We start from the raw sequence: 25,594 nt of genomic DNA, 5'->3' as shown, positions 1-25,594 counted from the left end.
TTACTATAGTGCGCTAAAATGTGCCATTTTAAAAATGGTGAGCTATAGGATAGTACAGGTAATTATGTAACGGACTGAAACTAGCTGAAATGTAACCGAATTAATTTCGCGGAGTGTACACAGTGCAAGAAGTGTAACACGTCTCTGGATTTAGTTTCACTCGTTGGAATGTCTTAGGAATGTTTTGATACTATGTGTGGTATTTGAGTTATTCAACTTGTAACCTATGAAGTTAAATTCAGTTTACGTGGAATTCTCTGCTCCTTGTAATTAATTTAACGCTCTCACACAAGTAGGCAGAAATGCGAATTCCTAATCAACGAAGACGGTGGCAGCCAGTCTAAATCCTGGGCACTACTATCAAAGGATAGGCAAAGCATTCCTAAATGCCAAATGCATTCATGATTGATGATTTTCGTAAATATGTATGGCCTCAGAGAACAAGATCAATTATCTTATTATTACGAAATTTCTCAATCCTTGTATTCAATTATTGCCAGCTATGTTTCGTTAGAATTACGGCCCATTCTTCAGGTATGTAGAAGTTTTCCAACCTCATATTTTCCGTATATTGGGGTGCTTTTCTTCTGGGTTTCCTTATATGACTTTACTTTCATCAAAAGTCAATATCACAGTCGCTGAATCATACGAACCTCACACAAAATTAAAGGAAAAGGTGGATAATTGAGAGATAGGGAAATAGAGGAGGTCGAAATAGGAGGTATTATAGATTGTTAACAGGGGAGTATCCACTCAGTTATACTGATTAAACAACTTGAGGTGAATTTCTTATACCTTTCAACACTACAGCCAAATTTAAATAAAAAATTACCATTTAACAGGATTTTAAATGTAATAAAAGTATGTCCATAGCCAGTTTTCTCTACAGTACTTCATTTTCGACTAATATTTTATTATTATATATATTAACACTTGATATTACTCTAAAATATCATATTTAACAATATCAATTTTTAAAGTAAACAGTATCCCACAAAAAACAGACTTCGCCTGTAAAAAAAGGCGGCAAGTACATAAACCATTTAGCGTAAATAATATAGTAAAATTATCCAATTAAAAAAAGTAGTGAAATCCAAATATTAGGCAAGTGTATTTTTTCACCTTAGCAAAAGTTAAATTTTTGAAAAAAAAAAGGAACAACAAAGTTACTTGCCGGGCCCACAATGTCCATGCACAGTGGGAAATTGAATCATGTGTGAGATTCAGCTATAGCGTTGTACAGCAAATTTCATGTTAAAATACAGAGTGAAGTTAGCCGAACCATAGACGATTCTATTTCTCACTGTGCATGGACATTACGGGCCCGGCAAGTAACTTTGTTGTTCCTTTTTTTTTCAAAAATTTAACTTTTGCTAAGGTGAAAAAATACACTTGCCTAATATTTGGATTTCACTACTTTTTTTAATTGGATAATTTTACTATATTATTTACGCTAAATGGTTTATGTACTTGCCGCCTTTTTTTACAGGCGAAGTCTGTTTTTTGTGGGATTTCATAACGTTTTGTAAGAGTATAATATTTAAAAAATTAAATAATTCTTTTAATTTTTCTACAGAATCTAAAGAAAATTTCCACACTTCTCATTTTTTGAAACAGCAGCGCTTAACTAATAAAATAATATATATTAATATTGAAAAAATATCACAGTCAACACATTGAATTTATTGATATTTGTAATGCATTCTGCATAAATGAACTTCATAATTAATGCCCCGGCTACTTGTTTAATGTTTTCAGTTTCACTATAATAAAAGTTTGATTAAATTTTTCATAATCAATAAACATACTTTCAACATATAAAAATAATTAAGTAAAATGTATGTTTTAATTAATTTATAGTTTCTGTTTATCAACATTTGACTTTTACCACCATCTGACCTTGCTAGACTTCACTAGTTTCATCAACTACTTGAGTTGATACTGGGGCAAGACTGGACAAGCAATTCGCAAAGCTTTGATTAAGCTACAATCAAGCATATATTCAAAGCTGACAATGTCGTTTTGCATACCACGTTTCTTTTTAGCACCAATTACTATCACATTGATGATGCTAATTCTTGACAAAGGTGATATAGGAGATACATTGGCGAGTCGTCCTTATAACATTTCCTGTGCCAGAGTCCTCAAATGTTCGTTTCGCTAATTTCTATACATTGTTGAAACTGTTCGGATTTCTGGTGCTGCAAAATGGAGTGGAAACCATTAATTTTTGGACTGAGTTTCAATTGAGAATAAACGTGCATTTTTTCATCCATACCAATGACCAGTATACTGCCTTTGGCCTAGAATACTAGCATAGGTAACAGAGGAAAACAATTAACAGTTATTAACTCAGTTTTACAGAATTTCATCCAATGAGTCTCATCCTTAAATTATGGCTGAGCAATGGATGACGTTTTTCTGAATATTGGCTTATTCTTACTTTGCCAATCTTTCAATGCTTGCATCTTTGCCTGTTTCTAGTACCAGAATGCAGGAGTGAAAAGCCCAATTGTTGATTCAACTCCAATAGTCAGTATGTGTGCGAACCTTCCTCCTTGGATTTTTAATTCAATTGTACCAAATTTATTTAAGTCAAAGCACAAGTATTACTATTTGCTATAATACACTTGCACAGTGACTGTAAAATACTAAATGATAACATCTGAGTAAACCTAAAATAAAATTCATCAGTTAAAAATCTCAATTCTTCAAAGAAAATAATATTTTAAAGGAACATGAATCATTCCATTTGTTAATCAACATTTGACTTTTTACCAACATCTGACTTTGCGAAACTTCAGTAACTCCATCTGCTGCTTGAGGTGATACAGGGGCATGACTGGACAAGCAATTCGCAAAGCTCTAAATAAACTAAAATCAAGCAAATAATTAAAGCTGACATTGTCGTTTTGCATACAATATTTCTTTTTAGCACCAATTACTGTCACATTTATGCTGCTAATTCTTGACAAAGGTATAACCTATCGGACAGTTGAAACCCACATCAGGTTAAAGAGAAGAAACAACTAAAAATGTATTTTGTTAATGATTTCAATACCTGGCAGTTTAGCATATGGTTTTCAAATACTTTAACAATTTCTTGCAATTAATATGCTCTTGATAATGACCGATGCACATAAATGTTGAAAGTATACTTCTCCTTGGCACAGTGTTGAAAATGAATTTTACTTCATTCAGTTAGCTCTATCCTCAGCAATGACTCAATCCACATAGTTTCATCCTCAGTATGATATAACCTATCGGACAATTGAAATCCATATCAGTTTAAAGAAAAGAAACAGTTAAAGATGTATTTTGTTAATGATTTCAATACCTGGAAGTTTAACATATGATTTTCAAATACCTTAACAATTTCTTGCAATCCTGATAATCACTGATGCACATAAATGTTGAAAGTATACTTCTCCTTGGCACAGTGTTGAAAATATATAAATATTAATCTTACTTCATCCAGTCAACTCTATTCATCCCCAGTATGATAACCTATCGGACAGTTGAAATCACATCAATTTAAAGAAAAGAAACAGTTAAATATGTATTTTGTTAATGATTTCAATACTTGGAAGTTTAGCATATGGTTTTCAAATACCTTAACAATTTCTTGCAATTTATATATACTCTGGATAATCACCGATGCACATAAATGTTGACAGTATACTTCTCCTTGGCAGTGTTAAAAATATATAAATATAAATCTTACTTCATCCAGTCAGCTCTATCCTCAGCAATCAAGAGACACGGTGTATATTATATTTTAATCTTTCACTCCACACAGCTCAACCCTTAGCAGTCAGATAATAAACACATCACTATTTAATCTGCAATAAAATCACACAAAGTACCAGAAAATATATTACATTTTATATCATAAAATTCATTGTTATACTTATCTAATCTGTTGATTCCTTTATGTAATTAAAAATCCTTTTAATGAGTATAACCTCATCAAATTTAAATAAGAACAGCCTAATCATGTTTTTTCATTTATTTATTTCATAATTAGGTTCAAATTGTTTTAAGGTTAATACTGTCAATCTTGCAGCTTAACCTGATTTACCGTAATAAACGAAGTAAAACATATATCTAGGAGATACACACAGACACACTGTTTACGATTGTGTGCAACTATATTTACGTTTACGTCTACTGACGTCACTAAACCTACGTTAAGCAGCCAACTTCAGCCCGAGACATACACTCTGGCTGGAGAAGAAGAAGAAGATTATGAAGGAGAAGAATCTCAATTTTCGATATATATATATATATATAGCTAACTCAGTATGAGATCTCTGGATTGCATTAACCGTTTTTAATGATCATGGTCTTAAATGAAAGCTTGTTCCAAACTAGTTTAAGGAAAGCTTTACTTAAATCATGACAGTGGATCATTCACGGAAATAAATCGGTTTGAAAATTGAAGCGGCCAAACCTACTGTATAAGTTAACGGTAGTGCTCGGCGGTATAGACATGTCATTATCTACTTTTATATGTACTTGCCGTCGAGACACTACCGTGTCTCTTGATATAATAAATGTCAATTTACCTCAAATCCACCAATAATTAGTAATGCTTGAATGCCAAATTCTTTAAGTTTTTGCGCGATTTGTGGTAGTTGGTCTTCTTTAGGAGGTGCTCGCTTTGTACCCAAGTATGCACCGCCTTGTGCAACCCATCCAGTTACAGATGACCAGTCCATAAGTTTCAATTTTCCTGCCATTAATCCTAAAACTCCATCACAGATTCCATAAACCTAATACAGAAAAATATCTGGTCAAAATAACAATTAAAGAATCATTTTATATTACAAATTTATTAAGTACAAACCTTGTCGCCTCTGTAAATGCAATTCCTTACAAATGAGCGTACAGCTGCATTCATGCCACAGGATGGTGAACCAATATGCATTACAGCCAGTGTATAATGAACCTGAAAAAAATTCACTAGTGTAAGTACAAAATTAATCAATGACTTATGTTAAAACTGTAAGCGTCTACAGCCCCCGTAGCGAAGTTACTCAATTTAATGTTATTATGACCAGAAATCTAGTAATTTTTACGTCATTTGAACCAATATTATTAACGTAATGGGAAAGGAAGTTGATTTAGATCAAATTTTGATAAACAAGTATGGGTTTCTGTACTACTAATTTTTTTGTATAGAAGCTTTAAAGTTCTGCAATCATCGGGTTTTGGTAGAACTCAAATCCACACCGTAGACACACTGGCACTTATTCTCTCGGGCTAAACAATATTAAGGATGTTCTACCCCAAAGGTATTATTCAGTATTCACACCGGCGAATGGCTTAACGCGTATAGTGAAGTTGTGGATGCAACTTAAGCTTTTTGTAATAACGGCAACATGGGAAGATGAACACGTTTTTCAATCTTTATATTGTACTACTTATCCTATTATTTTTCGCATCCACAATTAAAACATATAATTTAAAATGTAGATATACAAATTTAAGTACAATAATAATTTGAAAATATATATTCTCCCTCATTACTAGTAAATATATGTACCGCAGTTGCGCGCGCATATGCGACGCTGCCATATTTACTAACTTTCACGTTTATCGTGTAACAATAAAACTTTGATTTAAATTTTCTCGGCAACGGTAGGTTTCTTATTTTTCATTTTTTTTTAAGAGTTGTTAACAAATAAACTGCATAAAGCATTTATTTTTTTAAAAAATCTAAAGAATCGTTTCTCTAATATTAATAAAAATGTTGTGTTTTTAGAAGACTCTCCTATATGTTCTACAGTAAAAGTGATAACTTTGATGTTGAATTTCTCAAGTTAGAAACGTGTCATCAATATCAGATTTAACAATCGTGTCAATATCGTTATATTTAACCCATTTCAATTAAAATTTAAACAATTTTATGAAAATTAATTTGGGACAGAACATCCTTAAATGATCAGAGCACATAAACGGAGCTGATTTGAACACCGTCAAACCGTAAATGCTAAATTTTCAATTTTTCATTAAAAATATTTAGTATACCGGAAACTATTTGTTTATTAACTTGTAAACCGCATACGAGTTTACTAATGAAAATAGGTTTTTATTGGTAGAAAGTTTTTTTTTTATAATAACCGAATGGTCGGGTTGTCATGAGATTTTTAAGGGTACCAAAACGGAGTTTGCTGTCAGCTTGAAGATTAACAAAAATGCACAAAATTATATCGCGTACAGACCCTTAAAACTTTGACTTGTATCACTCAAAAACTCTTTACAGGTTTTGTAATTCTATGGTATCAGAAATTAAATCGTTTCTCTTATGATATAATGTAGTACATCAATTTTACCTAAAAATAATAGGCTGAAGTTAATGGAAATATAACGGAATTAATTCTGCCCAGTATATACAGGGTATATCAGCAATGATGCTTTCAATTTTAACCACATTCGTGAGCATAAACTAAGTCGAAAAGTCCTATCCTATAACATCCGGAAAAGCATCATTGCTGAGATAAATCAATTTTAAACCGATAAATCAGGGCTTTGATTCAACGGAAAAATAACTTTACTTTCACTTTCGTTGACAGTTCCCTTTCGAAAAACAAAAGAAGCTTGTACTTCTCCACCGTTCCGGATTGTCGTACAGGCATGCACACACACACGCATGCAACTACGCCGATTATTAATATTACTTCCTAACGTTCTACAATCCTGATCCAAGCACCTTACGAAATTTATTTTCCGCCTATTTTTAATAGAATTTCAATGACGTAGTTATTAATTATAAAATGCTAGAAAACATTAATCTGATTTAGATACCTTTGCTTGTAAATTTTCGCCGCCAATCCTCAAATTTCCTGAAGGATCAGCAACATCTTTGCGTACACTTCATTGGTAAAATTCGGCATTTTACCCACTCACATGGGTTTGAAATAAAAGGATAAAGTATCTTCCGGCTGTTTCTCCCGATGCGTTGTCATTTGTCACGATAATAAACAATCAGTCTTTTGGATATTTCGGATAAGGTGAACGTGAACTACATATCACGTGATATAAAGAGTGGTTGAATATTATTTTCAAAATATGCCGGATTTCACCAACGCCGAGTACGCCCAAATGCTGCTCATCCTGGGAGAAGCCCGAGGAGTGGCGGCAGAAGCAACAAGAATTTACAGGGAAAGATATCCAACCAGACGACACCCTTTTAGTAGGACGATTACAGATCTTCACCAAAGATCGATAGACACTGGTTCATTTTTAACAAGACAAGAGAAAGGTGGACATAACGTACGTGACAGACGCGTGACGGAAAAAGTACTGGAATTAGTAAAAGCGGGCCCGACAACAAGCACTTGTCGAATAGCTTGAGAAGTCAAAATCTCGCATATGACAGTACATCGATTTCTCAAGGCTGAGAATTTGTATTCATACCATCAAACACCCGTTCAGGATCTCTTGGAAGGTGATTTCGCACAAAGCGTTAATTTTTGTCGTTGGCTTCTGAGACAATCAGAAGTCAATTCTGATTTTCATCGCAGAATTCTATTTACGGATGAATCCCTATTTACTCGTGCCGGAACATTCAATTTTCACGGCTCTCACACCTACGTTGAGTTTAATCCACGCGCCGTATGTGTGAGAAATTATCAGCATAGGTGGACATCGATTGTTTGGGCCGGGTTAATAGGGACTCATATAATCGGGCCGATCATCCTTCCAGAGAACATGAACGAGGAAGCATATGCGAGATTCCTCAGGGAAGATTTCCCTGGATTACTTGAGGATGTACCGTTAGACCTGCGGACCACAATGTGGATTCAGCAAGACGGTACACCACCTTATAATACTCGACGAACTTTCGTGAATTTGAAAGATTATTTTCAAAATCGATGGATCGCTTATCGAGGACCTGTAAGGTGGCCCCCTCGCTTTCCGAATCTGACACTGCTGGACTTCTTTTTTCGGGGTTACCTGAAAAATGAAGTTTATTATAGAGCCTAGTTCGCCGTAAGTAGCGCTTGAACGTTTAAAGGGGGAGATTGCCAACATAGACGAACGTACGATGGACAGCGTATGGACAGAGCTGCTGCGACGAGTGCGATTTTGTATCGAAGCAGGGGGGAGACACTTTGAACAGTTTTTAAAATAATACAAAAAGGGCGACGATTTGTGTAAGGTTATTCCCGTCAGTGTGAGGGGCCACTCACACTACGGGTTTTCCCATTACCTTCGCCCGTCCTTTTCTATCGGTATCAGGGCGCCAGTTGGTCAGTTGGGTGGCCAACAACCCTGCGTTATCAATTGGGTCCTTCGACCCCATTCTCTATGCATCTTATACAGCCCTGCGGCCATGCACATGGACGGTAGCGGTAGCCAGGGTCGCTCAGTATGCTAGGTCGTGGAGAGAAGGGAGGGTTCCTTACGGAAGTCCGAGCCTCGCAGACCTACCTGCTGAGCGGCATACATTCATCCCTCACCACCCACACCCAGGTGGTGGCGAGGAGTGCGGGAACATGCGGTATCATTTGCCACGCATAGAGCCTGCCAGGAGCGGACCACCACGGAGGCGATGTTCGCGGCCCGTCCAGCCATAGCGCAAGCCTATGGAATTACGGAGGGCACCGGGACACATTCCAACGGGCTAACTACACCCCTGCACAACCCACTATGCATTGGCCGGTATCCAGTCGTGACGTACGTGCAGGCTGGCCTATAGCACACGCCTCACGTACGCGAACCGACCCATGGCTGTCTGAGCGTCGCGTCACGCGCTCACCAGCACGCACGGACACATCAGCACAGTCCCATGGTCGCGTTCCGACTGCCCTGCTATGGCAGTCTGCGCACGACATTCGCGCAGCCTGCTTAACGCGCGTAACCAGCACTCAAGCCAGACTCGATGTTCTATTTCCCCTCCTCGTGGGGACTTATAGACACTGTCATTCCTTTAGGACTCCCCGAGGCCGCTTCTCCTGATCTCAGGTTGCCTGGGTTGTTTAGTATGGCCCTGCCTTACTTCTCAGGACAACATGGACATCGTTTACTGGAGCGCCGGTCTTTTCATCCGGGCCTCTGCCTGTCAACGGGGTCTATCCTTGACGTTGGCTATAATCCACTGGTGAGCCTATCTCACGAGTCGGTAACGTAGGGATTAATAATATCCACTGTTCGGTAGCTTTCATACTTTTTATTCGGTATCTTGCATACGTAACGGGGAACTTCGTTACATTTGATATGACTGACGTGACTGACAAAACAAAGCGACGAAACATTACTTGACGCGACTGACGAACGAAGACAGAATTGGAGTACTTTTCCTGTAAATATTAGCATATATTGTTCTGACGAAAAAGTAGGTCTTCTTTAATTAATTGTATATTCCCCGTCGAAATGATAGATTTATTACTAGGTCTATGTCAGATTTCTTCAACTAACGTAATATTGTTGTTTAGAATTTTACAATCAATAAGTATATCATTGAGATTCTGTTAAAAATAGACAGAAAATAAATTTCATGCGGTGCTTGGATCAGGATTATAGAACGGTAGGAGATAATATTAATAATCGGCGTAGTTGCGTGCGTGGGTGTATATCCGTGTACGAAAATACGGATCGGCGGAGAAGTATAAACTTGTTTTGTTTTTTAAAGGGGAACTGTCAACGGAAGTGAGAGTAAAGTAATTTTTCCGTTGAATCAAAGCCCTGATTTATCGGTTTAAAATTGATTTATCTTAGCAATGATGCTTTTCCGGATGTCAGAGTACAGGACTTTTCAAATAATTTAGCCTCAAGAATATGTGGTTAAAATGAAAATTAACATTACTGATACATCCTGTATATGTACATATTTATGCGCACGCACACACACACACACACACACGCACAAACGCACGCGCACTTATACATTCAGCATCTTAAAATTTTCGTTGAAATGTCTTTTTTTTAATACCGTTAGGCTTTTTTGAAAATTCAAAATGGCTGAACCAGAATCTAGGCTGAAATAGAAGGATGCGTAAAATTTAATATAATATTTTGCTATCACTTTTTCATCTGGTTTACAAAATTACTCCATATAGGTTTTTTTTATGTCTTTTTTTGCTAGAATGTCCGGTAATATGTAAAAAAATCCACAAAATTAATCATCTTTACTCATTTTTTCTTGAAAACTACAGGCTTAAATAAAAATTGCTATATAATAAAAATGTCTTAAAATTTATTGAAGAATATTCTAAAATAATTTGGAGATATTTATTGCTTTTTTAAAAATCGCAAAATCAAAATATTAAAAAAATTCTCCAGAAATTCTTAAAAATTTAAGAGTATTATTTAATTCATTCTAAGATATTTTTATTCTACAGTAATTTTTATTTAAGCTTGTAGTTTTGAAGAAAAAATTAATAAAGAAGATTAATTTTTTGGATTCGTTTACATTTTACCGGCCATTTTTGGGGGAAAAAATAAAAAAAACCTATGTAGAGCGTTCGAGATCGGGAGGAGCAGAAAATGTTGAGAAGTAGATTCCGCATTTTTCTGTTATATCTCCCATCTCTCTTGCGCTCAGAGTAGACGGCAATACCGACAGCGCCTAGCGGCTCTATCTGTCTCTCTTTAACTTTCGCCGCGGCGCGCTTGCGCGCTCTACTGGCCCTGGCACGTCGCGGCAGCGGCACTACTTGCGCGCTTGGCCGCTAGATGGCCAGCGCTTTGAGCAGCTCTCTCGCTGGCAAGTTCAGTGCCGCGTAATTATATAGATGGGTCCTTGATAAGGACCCATCGCAGCCAGTGATGGGAACTTGTGGGAATTCGGTATCCCCACCACGCCACCACTAGCTAGCACGCACACAGTGCCAGCGGTACATCGGTGAGCCAACCCCACTACTGTCGCCGCTCGCTGGTCACGCACACAGCTACATCGTTACGTGCGTGTCTCGGCTTTCGCCGTTGAAGTTCGGTTAGCTCCGTTGAGGTATGAGTACGAGAGGGATGAATATAATTTTTTCTCGGACCTCTCTTTCGCTCTCTATTTCTCCCAAGCTTAGCCAACGAGCCGCGCCAAACTCCTTTTCCACAGTATCGGCCGGTTCGATGCAATGGGAAAATAAATTTACTTTTTGACAATTATAATTCATGAAAATTTTTAAATGTTATTACAATTTGATAAATATTTTGAAAATGGTAAAAAATTATTGTGGAAAAAAAATAAAAGTAACAAATAAATAATATTGTCCGTGACAGTAATTGAAAGAAAAAATCCTTGTTATATTGCACAAAATTATCACTGAAGTGTGACATTTAAAATTCATTAAACAAACAAAAATTATACGAAAATACATTAAAGATTGATTAGTATGAAAAAATGGTTAAAAATTAGGTAAAAACTCGTACATTCTCTTGCAATATCACTGCATCGATAGCAATTCGGATTTGTAAATATGACCAAATTCATTAATATATACTATGAAATGCAAAAATCTCTCTGACCTAATTTCTATGATGAGAGCCTAATAACAGAAAATGTGAGGCTGCTCGGAAATTTCTTCGGTTATTTTCCAATATGGAACACCTAAGCGAACTGAAATATCCTAAACTATATGCAAAAATAATAATAGGAAATAAAATTAGGACTTAATATATCAAAATGTGAAATAATGTCAAGAAATAGCTCAAACCCACTATTTTCAAATTTTTTTTATGCAAAATTTGAGTCTAGAAGGTACATCTGCCTTGAAACTTTTGCAAATTCATATATAATTGTTAATAACTAAATAATTATTGCTCCAGAATTTACTTAAAATAAAAGTTTATTGAAATTGAGTTTTACGCTATGATATTGATAAATCTGACTTTATCTCTGCATTGAGAGGCAAATAACTCAATTTCTTATGCTTCTCGGATGTTTCTTCGGCTATAATCTGGTATAATATGTCCGAATGAACACAAATAGATGCTATTAATTATCAACAAATTATGTGGGAATCAAAATTGGGGATTCTAAGCTATGTTACAAAATAATGACCAGAAATGGCTAAAATTGTCCAATTTCAAATTGATTTTCTACAAAATTGGAGTATCGTAGGCGCTTTCGGTTTGAATTTTTTGCAATTTCAGTTATGTCCGAAGAATCATCCGAGAAATACGAGAAATTTAATTATTTGCATCTGAATATTTGCATAAAGTCAGATTTTTCAATATCATAGGGTAAAACTCAATTTCAATAAACTCACCATTTTAGAACTTTCAGAATTTCGGGCAACATCAGCTTTAGAAGAAGAGCGACTACCGCTAACCAACACACTTTTATATGTCATCCGTGTAAAGTGATGTAGCGTTTACCCAAAAACTCTAAGCAAATCAAAATCTTTTTCCTCATTTAGATTTTAATTTTTACAAAATGCTTGTATATAGCCATTAATTAATTACATTTGGTAATAGATACATATAAAATGCATTCTTATTATATCAAATAATAAGTTGAGGTACAATAAACTCACTGTTTTTATATTAATCTGCTAACAAATACATTTTTTGTGTTTATTATAGAGTCCAATAAGTTAATGGTTATTAAAAAAAAAATCCTTGTAATGAAAAAAAATGAAAAAAAATGAAAAAATTTTAAGCTTCGTCAAGACTCGAACCCGAACCTGCCGCGTGACAAACGGCTGCCTTACCATCTGCGCTACAGTGCTTACTTGGTGTACCAAAAGCAAAAGAGCCTTTTAAAGACTGGCTACAATTCTTTCATTAACTTGTCATAAACGATGAAGAAATAGCTGCAATAATAAATACACTTATTTACACAGCATTATTACACTAAATTTATTATGTTTTTAATTTGAAGCATACATTTTGCATGAAGATATGATAGTTTAACGGTAACCATGCAGTACACTAAATACAAAGCTATTCATATGCTACATTGTCGTAAATTAATTAAGTAATATTACAATATATGTTACGTGTACTCGAATAATTTACGACAATGTAGCATATGAATAACTTTGTATTTAATGTACTGCATGGTTACCGTTAAACTATCATATCTTCATGCAAAATGTATGCTTCAAATTAAAAACATAATAAATTTAGTGTAATAATGCTGTGTAAATAAGTGTATTTATTATTGCAGCTATTTCTTCATCGTTTATGTCAAGTTAATGAAAGAATTGTAGCCAGTCTTTAAAAGGCTCTTTTGCTTTTGGTACACCAAGTAAGCACTGTAGCGCAGATGGTAAGGCAGCCGTTTGTCACGCGGCAGGTTCGGGTTCGAGTCTTGACGAAGCTTAAAATTTTTTCATTTTTTTTCATTACAAGGATTTTTTTTAATAACCATTAACTTATTGGACTCTATAATAAACACAAAAAATGTATTTGTTAGCAGATTAATATAAAAACAGTGAGTTTATTGTACCTCAACTTATTATTTGATATAATAAGAATGCATTTTATATGTATCTATTACCAAATGTAATTAATTAATGGCTATATACAAGCATTTTGTAAAAATTAAAATCTAAATGAGGAAAAAGATTTTGATTTGCTTAGAGTTTTTGGGTAAACGCTACATCACTTTACACGGATGACATATAAAAGTGTGTTGGTTAGCGGTAGTCGCTCTTCTTCTAAAGCTGATGTTGCCCGAAATTCTGAAAGCTCTAAAATGGTGAGTTTATTGAAATTGAGTTTTGCCCTATGATATTGAAAAATCTGGCTTTATGCAAATATTCAGATGCAAATAATTAAATTTCTCGTATTTCTCGGATGATTCTTCGGACATAACTGATATTGCAAAAAATTCAAACCGAAAGCGCCTACGATACTCCAATTTTGTAGAAAATCAATTTGAAATTGGACAATTTTAGCCATTTCTGGTCATTATTTTGTAGCATAGCTTAGAATCCCCAATTTTGATTCCCACATAATTTGTTGGTAATTAATAGCATCTATTTGTGTTCATTCGGACATATTATACCAGATTATAGCCGAAGAAACATCCGAGAAGCATAAGAAATTGAGTTATTTGCCTCTCAATGCAGAGATAAAGTCAGATTTATCAATATCATAGCGTAAAACTCAATTTCAATAAACTTTTATTTTAAGTAAATTCTGGAGCAATAATTATTTAGTTATTAACAATTATATATGAATTTGCAAAAGTTTCAAGGCAGAAGTACCTTCTAGACTCAAATTTTGCATAAAAAAATTTGAAAATAGTGGGTTTGAGCTATTTGATGACATTATTTCACATTTTGATATATTAAGTCCTAATTTTATTTCCTATTATTATTTTTGCATATAGTTTAGGATATTTCAGTTCGCTTAGGTGTTCCATATTGGAAAATAACCGAAGAAATTTCCGAGCAGCCTCACATTTTCTGTTATTAGGCTCTCATCATAGAAATTAGGTCAGAGAGATTTTTGCATTTCATAGTATATATTAATGAATTTGGTCATATTTACAAATCCGAATTGCTATCGATGCAGTGATATTGCAAGAGAATGTACGAGTTTTTACCTAATTTTTAACCATTTTTTCATACTAATCAATCTTTAATGTATTTTCGTATAATTTTTGTTTGTTTAATGAATTTTAAATGTCACACTTCAGTGATAATTTTGTGCAATATAACAAGGATTTTTTCTTTCAATTACTGTCACGGACAATATTATTTATTTGTTACTTTTATTTTTTTTTCCACAATAATTTTTTACCATTTTCAAAATATTTATCAAATTGTAATAACATTTAAAAATTTTCATGAATTATAATTGTCAAAAAGTAAATTTATTTTCCCATTGCATCGAACCGGCCGATACTGTGGAAAAGGAGTTTGGCGCGGCTCGTTGGCTAAACTTGGGAGAAATAGAGAGCGAAAGAGAGGTCCGAGAAAAAATTATATTCATCCCTCTCGTACTCATACCTCAACGGAGCTAACCGAACTTCAACGGCGAAAGCCGAGACACGCACGTAACGATGTAGCTGTGTGCGTGACCAGCGAGCGGCGACAGTAGTGGGGTTGGCTCACCGATGTACCGCTGGCACTGTGTGCGTGCTAGCTAGTGGCGGCGTGGTGGGGATACCGAATTCCCACAAGTTCCCATCACTGATCGCAGCACAAACCCGCTCAGCAGCAGCTACCGCCACAGCACAGTGATGCCAGAATGCCTACGAAACTACCCCCCACCATGACTACTAGCTTCTCACAGCCACACAGGTAGCCTCGTCTATCAGTGAGGCACAAACCATTACCTCAGTACGTGCGTGTTTCGGCTTCCACCGCTTCACTTCTTTCACCTTCGGTAACCAGCGAGTGCGAGAGAGAGGGGTATAGTTTTCTCGGACCTCTCACTCGCTCTCAATCTTACCTTCGTTTAGGGGGTATCCTCCTTTAGAACATTCAAAAAATCGATTTTTTTTATTGCTTAAATCTATTCCTTATATGTATAAGAACCAGAGATGTTAACTTGTGGGAATTCGGTATCCCCACCACGCCGCCACTAGCTAGCACGCACACAGTGTCAGCGGTACATCGGTGAGCCAACCCCACTACTGTCGCCGCTCGCTGGTCACGCACACAGCTACATCGATACGTGCGTGTCTCGGCTTTCGCAGTTGAAGTTCGGTTAGCTCCGGTGAGGTATGAGTACGAAAGGGATGAATATACTTTTCTCGGACCTCTTTTTCGCTCTCTATTTCTCCCAAGTTTAGCCAACGACCCGCGCCAAACTCCTTTTCCACGGTATCGGCCGGCTCGATGCAATGGGAAAATAAATTTACTTTTTGACAATTATAATTCATGAAAATTTTTAAATGTTATTACAATTTAACAATTATTCTGAAAATGGTAAAAAATTATAATGAAAAAAAAAATAAAAGTAACAAATAAATAATATGGTCCGTGACAGTAATTGAAAGAAAAAATCCTTGTTATATTGCACAAAATGATCACTGAAATGTGACATTTAAAATTCATAAAATAAAAAAAAATATACGAAAATACATTAAAGATTGATTAATTTGAAAAAATGGTTAAAAATTAGGTAAAAACTCGACCATTCTCTTACAATATCACTGCATATCACTGCACCGATAGCAATTCGGATTTGCAAATATGACCAAATTCATTAATATGTACTATGAAATGCAAAAATCTCACATAATTTTTATGACGAGAGCCTAATAACAGAAAATGTGAGGCTGCTCGGAAATTTCTTCGGTTATTTTCCAGTATGGAACACCTAAGCGAACTGTTTGAAATATCATAAAATATATGCAAAAATAATTATAGGAAATAAATTTAGGACTTAATATATCACAATGTGAAATAATGTCAATAAATAGCTCAAACCCACTATTTTCAAACTTTTTTTATGCAAATTTTGAGTGTAGAAGGTACTTCCGCCCTGAAACTTTCGATAATTCATATATAATTGTTGATAACTAAATAATTATTGCTCCAGAAGGTACTTAAAATAAAAGTTTATTGAAATTGAGTTTTACGCTATGCTATTGATAAATCTGACTTTATCTCTGCATTGAGAGGCAAATAACTCAATTTCTCATGCTTCTCGGATGTTTCTTCGGCTATAATCTGGTGTAATATGTCCGAATGAACATAAATAGATGCTATTAATTATCAACAAATTATGTGGGAATCAAAATTGGGGATTCTAAGCTATGCTACAAAGTAATGACCAGAAATGGCTAAAACTGTCCAATTTCAAATTGATTTTCTACAAAATTGGAGTATCGTAGGCGCTTTCGGTTTGAATTTTTTGCAATTTCAGTTATGTCCGAAGAATCATCCGAGAAATATGAGAAATTCAGTTATTTGCCTCTGAATATTTGCATAAAGTCAGATTTTTCAATATCATAGGGTAAAACTCAATTTCAATAAACTCACCATTTTAGACCTTTCAGACTTACGGGCAACTTCAGCTTTAGAGGAAGAGCGACTACCGCTAACCAACACATTTTTATATGTCATCCGTGTAAAGTGATGTAGCGTTTACCAAAAACTCTAAGCAAATCAAAATCCTTTTCCTCCTTTAGATTTTAATTATTATAAAATGCTTATATGTAGCCATTAATTAATAAGAGTTGGTAATAAATACATAAAATGCGTTCTTATTATATCACATAATAAGTTGAGGTACAATAAACTCAATGTTTTGATATTAATCTGCTAACAAATACATTTTTTGTATTTATTATTGAGTCCAATAAGTTAATGGTTATTAAAAAAAAATTCCTTGTAATGAAAAAATATGAAAAAATTCTAAGGTTCGCCAAGACTCGAACCCGAGCCTGCCGCGTACCAACCGGCTGCCTTACCATCTGCGCTACAGTGCTCATTTGGTATACCAAAAGCAAAACAGCCTTTTAAAGACTGGCTACAATTCTTTCATTAACTCGTCATAAACGATTAAAAATAGCTGCCATAATAAATACACTTATTTACACAGCATTATTACACTACATTTATTATGTTTTTAATTTGAAGCATACATTTTGCATGAAGATATGATAGTTTAACGGTAACCATGCAGTACACTAAATACAAAGCTATTCATATGCTACATTGTCGTAAATTATTCGAGTACACGTAACATATATTGTAATATTACTTAATTAATTTACGACAATGTAGCATATGAATAGCTTTGTATTTAGTGTACTGCATGGTTACCGTTAAACTATCATATCTTCATGCAAAATGTATGCTTCAAATTAAAAACATAATAAATGTAGTGTAATAATGCTGTGTAAATAAGTATATTTATTATTGCAGCTATTTCTTAATCGTTTATGACGAGTTAATGAAAGAATTGTAGCCAGTCTTTAAAAGGTTGTTTTGCTTTTGGTACACCAAGTGAGAACTGTAGCGCAGATGGTAAGGCAGCCGTTTGTCACGCGGCAGACTCGGGTTCGAGTCTTGGCGAACCTTAAAATTTTTTCATTTTTTTTCATTACAAGGAATTTTTTTTAATAACCATTAACTTATAGGACTCAATAATAAATACAAAAAATGTATTCGTTAGCAGATTAATATAAAAACATTGAGTTTATTGTACCTCAACTTATTATTTGATATAATAAGAACGCATTTTATCAAGAGACACGGTAGTTTCTCGACGGCAAGTACATAAAAGTAGGTATAGACGTGTCTATACCGCCGTCAAGGCACTACTGTATCTTATACAGCAAGATTGGCCGTCTCAATTTTTAAATCGATTTTTCTCCATAAATGATACACTGCCATGATTTCAGTAAAGCTTTTCTTGAAATGGTTTGGAATAAGCTTTTATTTGAGCCCAAGAACATCAAAATCGGTTCACGCAATCCAGAGATATCATACTCAGTTATCTATATATTGTGACGTGGCCAAATCTAGGCGTCTTGGCGGCGTCACAAACAGAATTATTGGAACTCCTCGTCCTCCCGTAGGCGCCCTTCGGTTTGACTATTTAAAGAAAAAAAATTATGTCGTAAACCGACGAGTAAGCAATTTTACCAGTATGTTAGCTTAAGACTTTACAGCCAGGGTCAGGAGAGGCTCCAGGATCACGGCGGAACCCCGCCACCACAGAAGGTTAGAGATCTCATTTCTCCGTTTATTTACTTTTTATACCGATACCGAACGGTATTATTTAACCCTATAGGGCATTGCGCTTTTTGGCTTCATTTTCGCACATAGCTTACTCTCTAATCTGTGATTGCTTGTACGGCGTGCCGACCTGAGTGGAGGCCTGGCCTCTCCGCTTCTCTACCCCTTTGCCAGCGCTAAATTGTCGTCGCCTATCCACCCAACAGAGATCGAGACTGGAGAAGATTCCCCGAAGTCACGGTACGGGAGGAGACCAAACGGAGCCATCCTAGGACCATGCTGGGAATATTCTGTAGCCAAAGCATATTTGCCTCGGTGTGGGTTATTTGTCGCCTGATCACGCTCTCCTGTGACATCACACCATGGCTGATTTACGCCTGGCAGCGGCCTACACCACCCGCTATCGCTACCATAGACGAAAATATTGAGAGTCGTCCCGGACGAAGTTAATTTCGGGAGAAAGAAAGAAGAGAGAAGAGGATAGCCTAATATAGCTGATCCTCGTGAATCTTCGGTAATCCGATCGATATCCGAGCCTATTAATCACTAGGTAGGGATGATCGAGAGGTACCGAGATCACTGTACCGCTATCGCAGTCGAAATTTGGCACTTGTTGGAGTCCGACGTGAATCTGGAGCTCTCCGAGCCTGACCTGCGACTGTCTTCCGGAATCTACACGAATTTACCGAACCAGCGGGTCCTGGGAAAAGCTGCCGTATTCGAGAGGAGGAGTTTGAGGTGACGAATCAGGAAAATTAAGCGGATTGGTGAGTGCCTCCCTCGGGTCGACCATGCCAGTAATTGCCTACTTTCTTTGTATCGAGTCATTTATGGCCATATGCCGAAAACCCTATATTCCTCGCTTGCGTATGATCAAGGCCGTGAAGTAGAATCCGAGTCGTTGGGATAAAGTTCAAAGTAGAGTATAGGGAATTAAGCTGGGGAGACACTAATCAGTTCTTCTTGTAGTTAATTATCGTTGGCGGTGTCGCGCGTCGAGGCCTACCTGTCGTAGACTCGACATAATTGTCGATTAATTTATTGAGTCTTGCCGGGACGAAATTGCCCGAGTTTTGTATCGTTTAACGGATTGATAGTCCAAGATTGAGTGTCACGGGACATCAATTCCGTCTCCAGCTCACTTTCAGCTTGAAGAATATGTTCTCCGCTTTTGAGGCGTGTGAGATGGTTAGAGTTCTGTTTGAATAAATATTCGCGTCTAATAATTGTCGGTATAGGTGATTGGCCGTGGTCGTAGGCAAGATTCACCACCTTTTTCTCTAAAGTGAATTGTATCCGCCTCATGTACCTCTACCTTATGCTATCTTGTGGCGACAAGATATATTCTGTATTGTACTAGCATTTCGCTTGTATGTTTCGGTAAAAAGTGGATACGTGTAATCCTCTGAAAAATTATCAGAAATTGTAATAGAATGTGGCGGGTCAATCGATTTATGAATTTCGACTTTTAATTCTTAAGATTTGAATCGGAGGTGTTATCGTTCGTTGTAAATAGCTTATTTTGTGAATAAACCTCCGAATTTTCCTAGGTAAATCGTGTCTTTTCCTTTATTCGAATTTTACCTCATTAATTAAGGATTCTCTTAACCGCTTTATCGAAAGCCTCTCCTAACCTGACCCCTCTCCATTATCCAGATCGGGACCGAGCTAGCCCAGCATTTTTGGGGAAAACTTCGCTGTATCGAACAAGTGAATTTTGTAGAGAATAACGTACTAGAGAAAACTGGTCTATGTGGACCTGGCGCCCAACCTACCGTTCATAGAGTTCTAGTTAGAGCATTTGAAGAGAGGCGTAGGAATTATCGCGAATTCGTTTTTGGCTGTATCGTATCGTTCCGCAAATACCGTTTATAGAGAATACCGTATTTTGCTCTACGCGGCAGGTTTTATCCACTAGGGATTTTTGCCGCGTAACAATATATATCGAAAATAAGATTGTTCGAGATCGGGAGGAGCAAATATGCTGAGAAGTAGATTCCACATTTTTGCTATATCTCCCTGTCTTTATTGCGTTCACAGGGGACGGCTAGACCAACAGCGTGTAGCCGCTCCACCTGTCTCTCTCTATCTCGCACCGCGGCGCGCTTACGCGTCTACAGGCCCTGGCGCGTCGCGGCCGCGACATAGCTTGCGCGCCTGACCACTAGGTGGCCAGCGCCTCGAGCAGCTCTCTCGCTGGCAAGTTTCGTGCCGCGGAATTATATAGATGGGTCCTTGATAAGGACCCATCGCACTCCAAACTTGCCGCAACCAGCAGCGTAGCAGCCGCAACAGCAGCAGTTTGTCGCCTTCACGGCAATTTTTGACGCCTCCACCAGGCCAGTAAAAGGAGCGCCTCCACCGGCGAACTCTACGGGTCGACTACTTTGGTAAGTATCACCCAAACACCCACCGCCTACCAAGAGGGGACTACCTCTCTGCGGCAATATCCTCCCTCCTAAGGGAGATTTCTCCGGGGACTGCCCGGGAGAAGTTAACCCTCTCCTTTCCCTCCACACTGCCTCCGAGGACTACCTCGGACCCAGTGTTCCGACCCTCAAGTCCAGGGCTCTCGAAAGAGTCGGGTAGCGGGAGGGGTAGAATTCACCCTAGGGGTTGGGGTGGCTCGGAGCCACTATAGCCTGGGAGAAGGAGGCCGAGGGGTAAGGGGACTTCCCCTTCCCTAAAACCACTTCTCCTACTTCGCTTCCTCCCGTGGCTGGGGATTTTACTGGGGAATACCCCAGGGAAAATTGCCCAGTCCGGGAGCTTCTAAGTCCGCGTTCCTTTCTGGGGAATTCTGGTTTCTGGGGTTCTAGGGAATCTTCGTCTACCGAAATTCCCTAGAAGTTGACGAGAGCAAATTCCCTAGAAAGTCGATAATTAGTCTAGCGGTTCTTGTAAATATATATATATTGTAAATTTTGTATATTTTTATTTATTTAAATAAACAACTCATTTTTGCCTAGTACCTTGGCTTTGAATTTTATTCTAGAATAAGACCTTCCCTTCTGACTACAGGTTCGGAGCTCTCTTTGGACATTGTTTCGCACAAAGATTTTCTCCATAATCTTCTCCAGTCAAAATGTATGTATGTCTCGGGCTGAAGTTAATCGCTAAAGAAAATGACGTCATTTTTACAAACGCGACGACTAAATAATCGATATAATCGATAACTAATATGGCGACAACTGTTAGCTGTCAATTGAATTGTAAGGTTTACCGGTATAACCTTAATATTTGTATAAAAATGAATTGGCTGTAATGATAGTGTAATAGTGTAATATAATCAAAACTACGGATAATTTAAGGGAGAAACATGAAGGAGTCAGCAAGATTATCAGATAAGTCACATTGTATTCAAAAATATGTATAAAATTTAATGTTCGATGGTACTTTGTGGGATTTTTTTTTATCGCAGGTTATATAAAATATTCCTTATATGCATATTCCTTGTATCCAGCTCTGATTTGAAGTCCTACCAATTCCAAATGCTCTAACAATTCTTGGAAATACCCTGTTATTGAAGAATGTAGATTGAGGAAGATTGTAAATGAAACAGAGAAGGATGAGGTTGTTACGTTAACTCATAATCAAGACACATGGTATTGTCTCAACAGCAATTAACATAAACGTTTTTAAGTAAAGTAAGTGCATTGTAAAAAAAGTTTGTTTTATTAAAACAAAGTTATATATAAGGCACCATTTCATAGTTTGCAGTATGATGCCAAACCAGTGCCAAATAATGTATCAAATCTTGGAAATACCCTGTTATTGGTGGATGCAGATTAAGGAAGATTTTAAATGAAACAAATAATGTAACAATTCTTGGAAATACCCTGTTATTGGAGAATGCAGATAAAGGAAGATTGTAAATGAAACAAATATCATATATGCGTACAAATATTTCAGACTAAATTATAGTAATGCTTGTTTGGAAAATATGAAGCATTCCGGTGAACCTTCATTTACGTAGATTACCAGTTGACTAGTGTTTGGATTTAAGCTAATTATACAATAATAGATGTTTACAAAAGACGCAAAGATACCCAAATATTACAGATCTTTAGTCTCAAGGAAGTTAAGTCACCAAACACTAAAGAAAATGGAGATGGGGCAACATCAAATACTGGTAAGTAACTGAGATGCTTCATGTTCCTTCAAATATTTATTTCCTTTGAAGATTGAGATTGTTAAATGATGAATTTGATTTCAGGCTTACTCATAGTGTTATCATTTAGTATTTTACAGTCACTGTGCAAGTGTATTATAGCAAACAGTAATACTTGTGCTTTGACTTAAATAAATTTGGTACAATTCAATGAAAAATCCAATGAGGATTGTTCGCACACATACTGACTATTGGAGTTGGATCAAAGATTATGCTTTTCGCTCCTGTATTCTGAGACTTGAAACAGGCAAATATAAAAGCATTGAAAGATTGGCAAAGTAAGAATAAGCCTATTTTCAGAAAAACGTCGTCCATTGCTCAGCCACAATTTAAGTATGAGATTTATTGGATGAAATTATATAAAATGCAGTTAATAGCTGCTGATTGTTTTTCTCCATTACCTATGCAAGTATTCAAGACGAGAGACAGTATACTGGTCAGTGGAATGGATGAAAAAATGCACGTTTATTCTCAATGGAAAAAAACTCAGTCTAAAAATTAGTTGTTTCGACTGCATTTTGCAGCACCAGAAATCAGACCAGTTTCAAGTGTATAGAAATTTACGAAACGAATATTTGAGGACTTTGGAAGAGGAAATGTTATAAGGACGACTCGCCAATGTATCTCCCATGTCACCTTTGTCAAGAGTTAGCAGCATAAAGGAGACAATGATTGGTGCTAAAAAGAAACGGCGTATGCAAAACGACAATGCCAACTTCGATTATATGCTTCATTGTTGCTTATTTGAAGCTTTACGAATTGCTTTTCCAGTCTTGCCCCTGTATCACCTAAAGCAGCCGAGGGAGTTACTGAAGTTTGGCAAAGTTAGATGTTGGTAAAAAGTCAAATGTTGATAAACAGAAAATGTAAATTAATGAAAATATACATTTTATTTCATTATTTTTATATGTTGAAAGTATGTTTATTGATTATGAATAATTTAATCATACTTTTATTATGGTGAAACTGAAAACATTAAAAAACTAGCCTGAGCATTAATTATGAAGTTCATTTATGCAAAATGCATTACAAATATCAATAAAATCAATGTGTTGACTGTAATATTTTTTCAATATAAATATATATATTTTTATTAGTTAAGCGTATGTTTCAAAAAATGAGAAGTGTGGAAATTTTCTTTAAATTCTGAAGAAAAATTAATAGAATTATTTAATTTTTTAAATATTATACTCTTACAAAACGTTATGAAATCCCACAAAAAACAGACTTCGCCTGTAAAAAAAGGCGGCAAGTACATAAACCATCTAGCATAAATAATATAGTAAAATTATCCAATTAAAAAAAGTAGTGAAATCCAAATATTAGGCAAGTATATTTTTTCACCTTAGCAAAAGTTAAATTTTCGAAAAAAAAGGAACAAAAAAGTTACTTGCCGGGCCCGTAATATCCATGCACAGTGAGAAATAGAATCGTATGTGGATCGCCTAACTTCACTCTGTATTCTAGCATGACATTTGCTACACTACGCTATAGCTGAATCTCACACATGATTCAATTTCCCACTGTGCATGGACATTACGGGCCCGGCAAGTAACTTTTTTGTTCCTTTTTTTTCGAAAATTTAACTTTTGCTAAGGTGAAAAAATATACTTGCCTAATATTTGGATTTCACAACTTTTTTTAATTGGATAATTTTACTATATTATTTATGCTAGATGGTTTATGTACTTGCCGCCTTTTTTTACAGCCGAAGTCTGTTTTTTGTGGGATGTATTTATTACCAAATCTTATTAATTAATGGCTACATATAAGCATTTTATAAAAATTAAAAACTAAAGAAGGAAAAGGATTTTGATTTGCTTAGAGTTTTAGGTAAACGCTACATCACTTTACACGGATGACATATAAAAATGAGTTGGTTAGCGGTAGTCGCTCTTCTTCTAAAGCTGAAGTTGCCCGAAATTCTGAAAGTTCTGTTATGTACATAGAATAAACATACATAACTCATTGCTATTATAAGCACTATATAATTAATATTATTAATATTATTATCATTTAAAGATATAATTAATAACTCTAAATCTATCATGATTATATTAAAATATCAATAGCCTCATTGTAAAGGAGAGATACTCCTAAAAGCGACAAATTTCTAAATGTAATACGAAGCGCCAGACGCAGCTCGTTCACACAGTCGCCAAGGCTAAGTCCCGACACGTGGCAAAATGCACTTCGACGGCAGTCGAATGTTCTAGAACAATGACGCATTTGACCATTGGGACCCGCAAATGTTACCATATAAGGTAATGTTTGACGCTGCACTTTGAGGGTAGGAGCCCCAAACGTGCAGCCCCAAAGATCAGTTCGAGTCAAAAGCTAGAAGGAACAAGTCGAGTCTCCTAGGACCTTCAGTCCTCTTATTTCTTAACCTTAACCAGGCAATCCTTTGTCTCTTAAAAACTATAATTATCTAGCTCATAGCTCTGGTTATCAATTTGTATAAAAGGAAACATTGTAAATCAAACGTCAATAAACTTTATTGTACAAAAAGAATTTCGAGTTTGTCGTGAATCAGCGATTGAACCACAACAAACTGGTGGCAGCGGTGGGATCCGTTGACTGGTGAAGATCAAACCTACATAAATCTTCATCCCAAGGAAAATCAAGAAAATTCTATTTCTTCGATCGACCAACCTCTACAAGGACGAACCGACGTGGATGATCATCGATACTCAACGAGACATCCGCCAACTTCGCCTTTCTCAGCAACGGAGCGACAAACCCACAACTTCGAGGTTCACCCCGCATACTACCTCACGACTACAAGAAATCAACGACTGGAAACCAGCAGAACTTGCAGCCAGCC

At 36.2% G+C, this 25,594-nt stretch overlaps 1 protein-coding gene across 8 annotated transcripts in view; it reads right to left on the bottom strand.

The window, feature by feature from the left end:
* Positions 1 to 25,594, bottom strand: part of Pfk (ATP-dependent 6-phosphofructokinase) — a 433,792-nt gene that overhangs the window by 165,167 nt on the left and 243,031 nt on the right. For all 8 annotated transcript variants that reach the window (XR_010822829.1, XR_010822830.1, XR_010822831.1 and 5 more), the window contains exons 10-11: positions 4,850 to 4,951; positions 4,569 to 4,775 (exon numbers count right to left, since the gene is read on the bottom strand). Coding sequence is in view for 5 of the 8 variants with exons in the window: in XM_066728950.1 (XP_066585047.1) it covers positions 4,569 to 4,775; positions 4,850 to 4,951 (309 nt within the window). In the remaining 3 variants the exon portion in view is untranslated. The remainder of the gene's footprint in view (positions 1 to 4,568; positions 4,776 to 4,849; positions 4,952 to 25,594) is intronic.

The sequence above is a fragment of the Prorops nasuta genome, unplaced genomic scaffold (assembly GCF_024137725.1).
Source record: "Prorops nasuta isolate Cenicafe-Biocafe unplaced genomic scaffold, Cenicafe_Pnas_1.2 PNAS00006, whole genome shotgun sequence".
In the NCBI taxonomy this organism is placed as follows: Eukaryota; Metazoa; Arthropoda; class Insecta; order Hymenoptera; family Bethylidae; genus Prorops; species Prorops nasuta.
The sequence above is the reverse complement of the archived record's forward strand: the minus strand, read 5'-3'. Positions and strand labels throughout refer to the sequence as shown.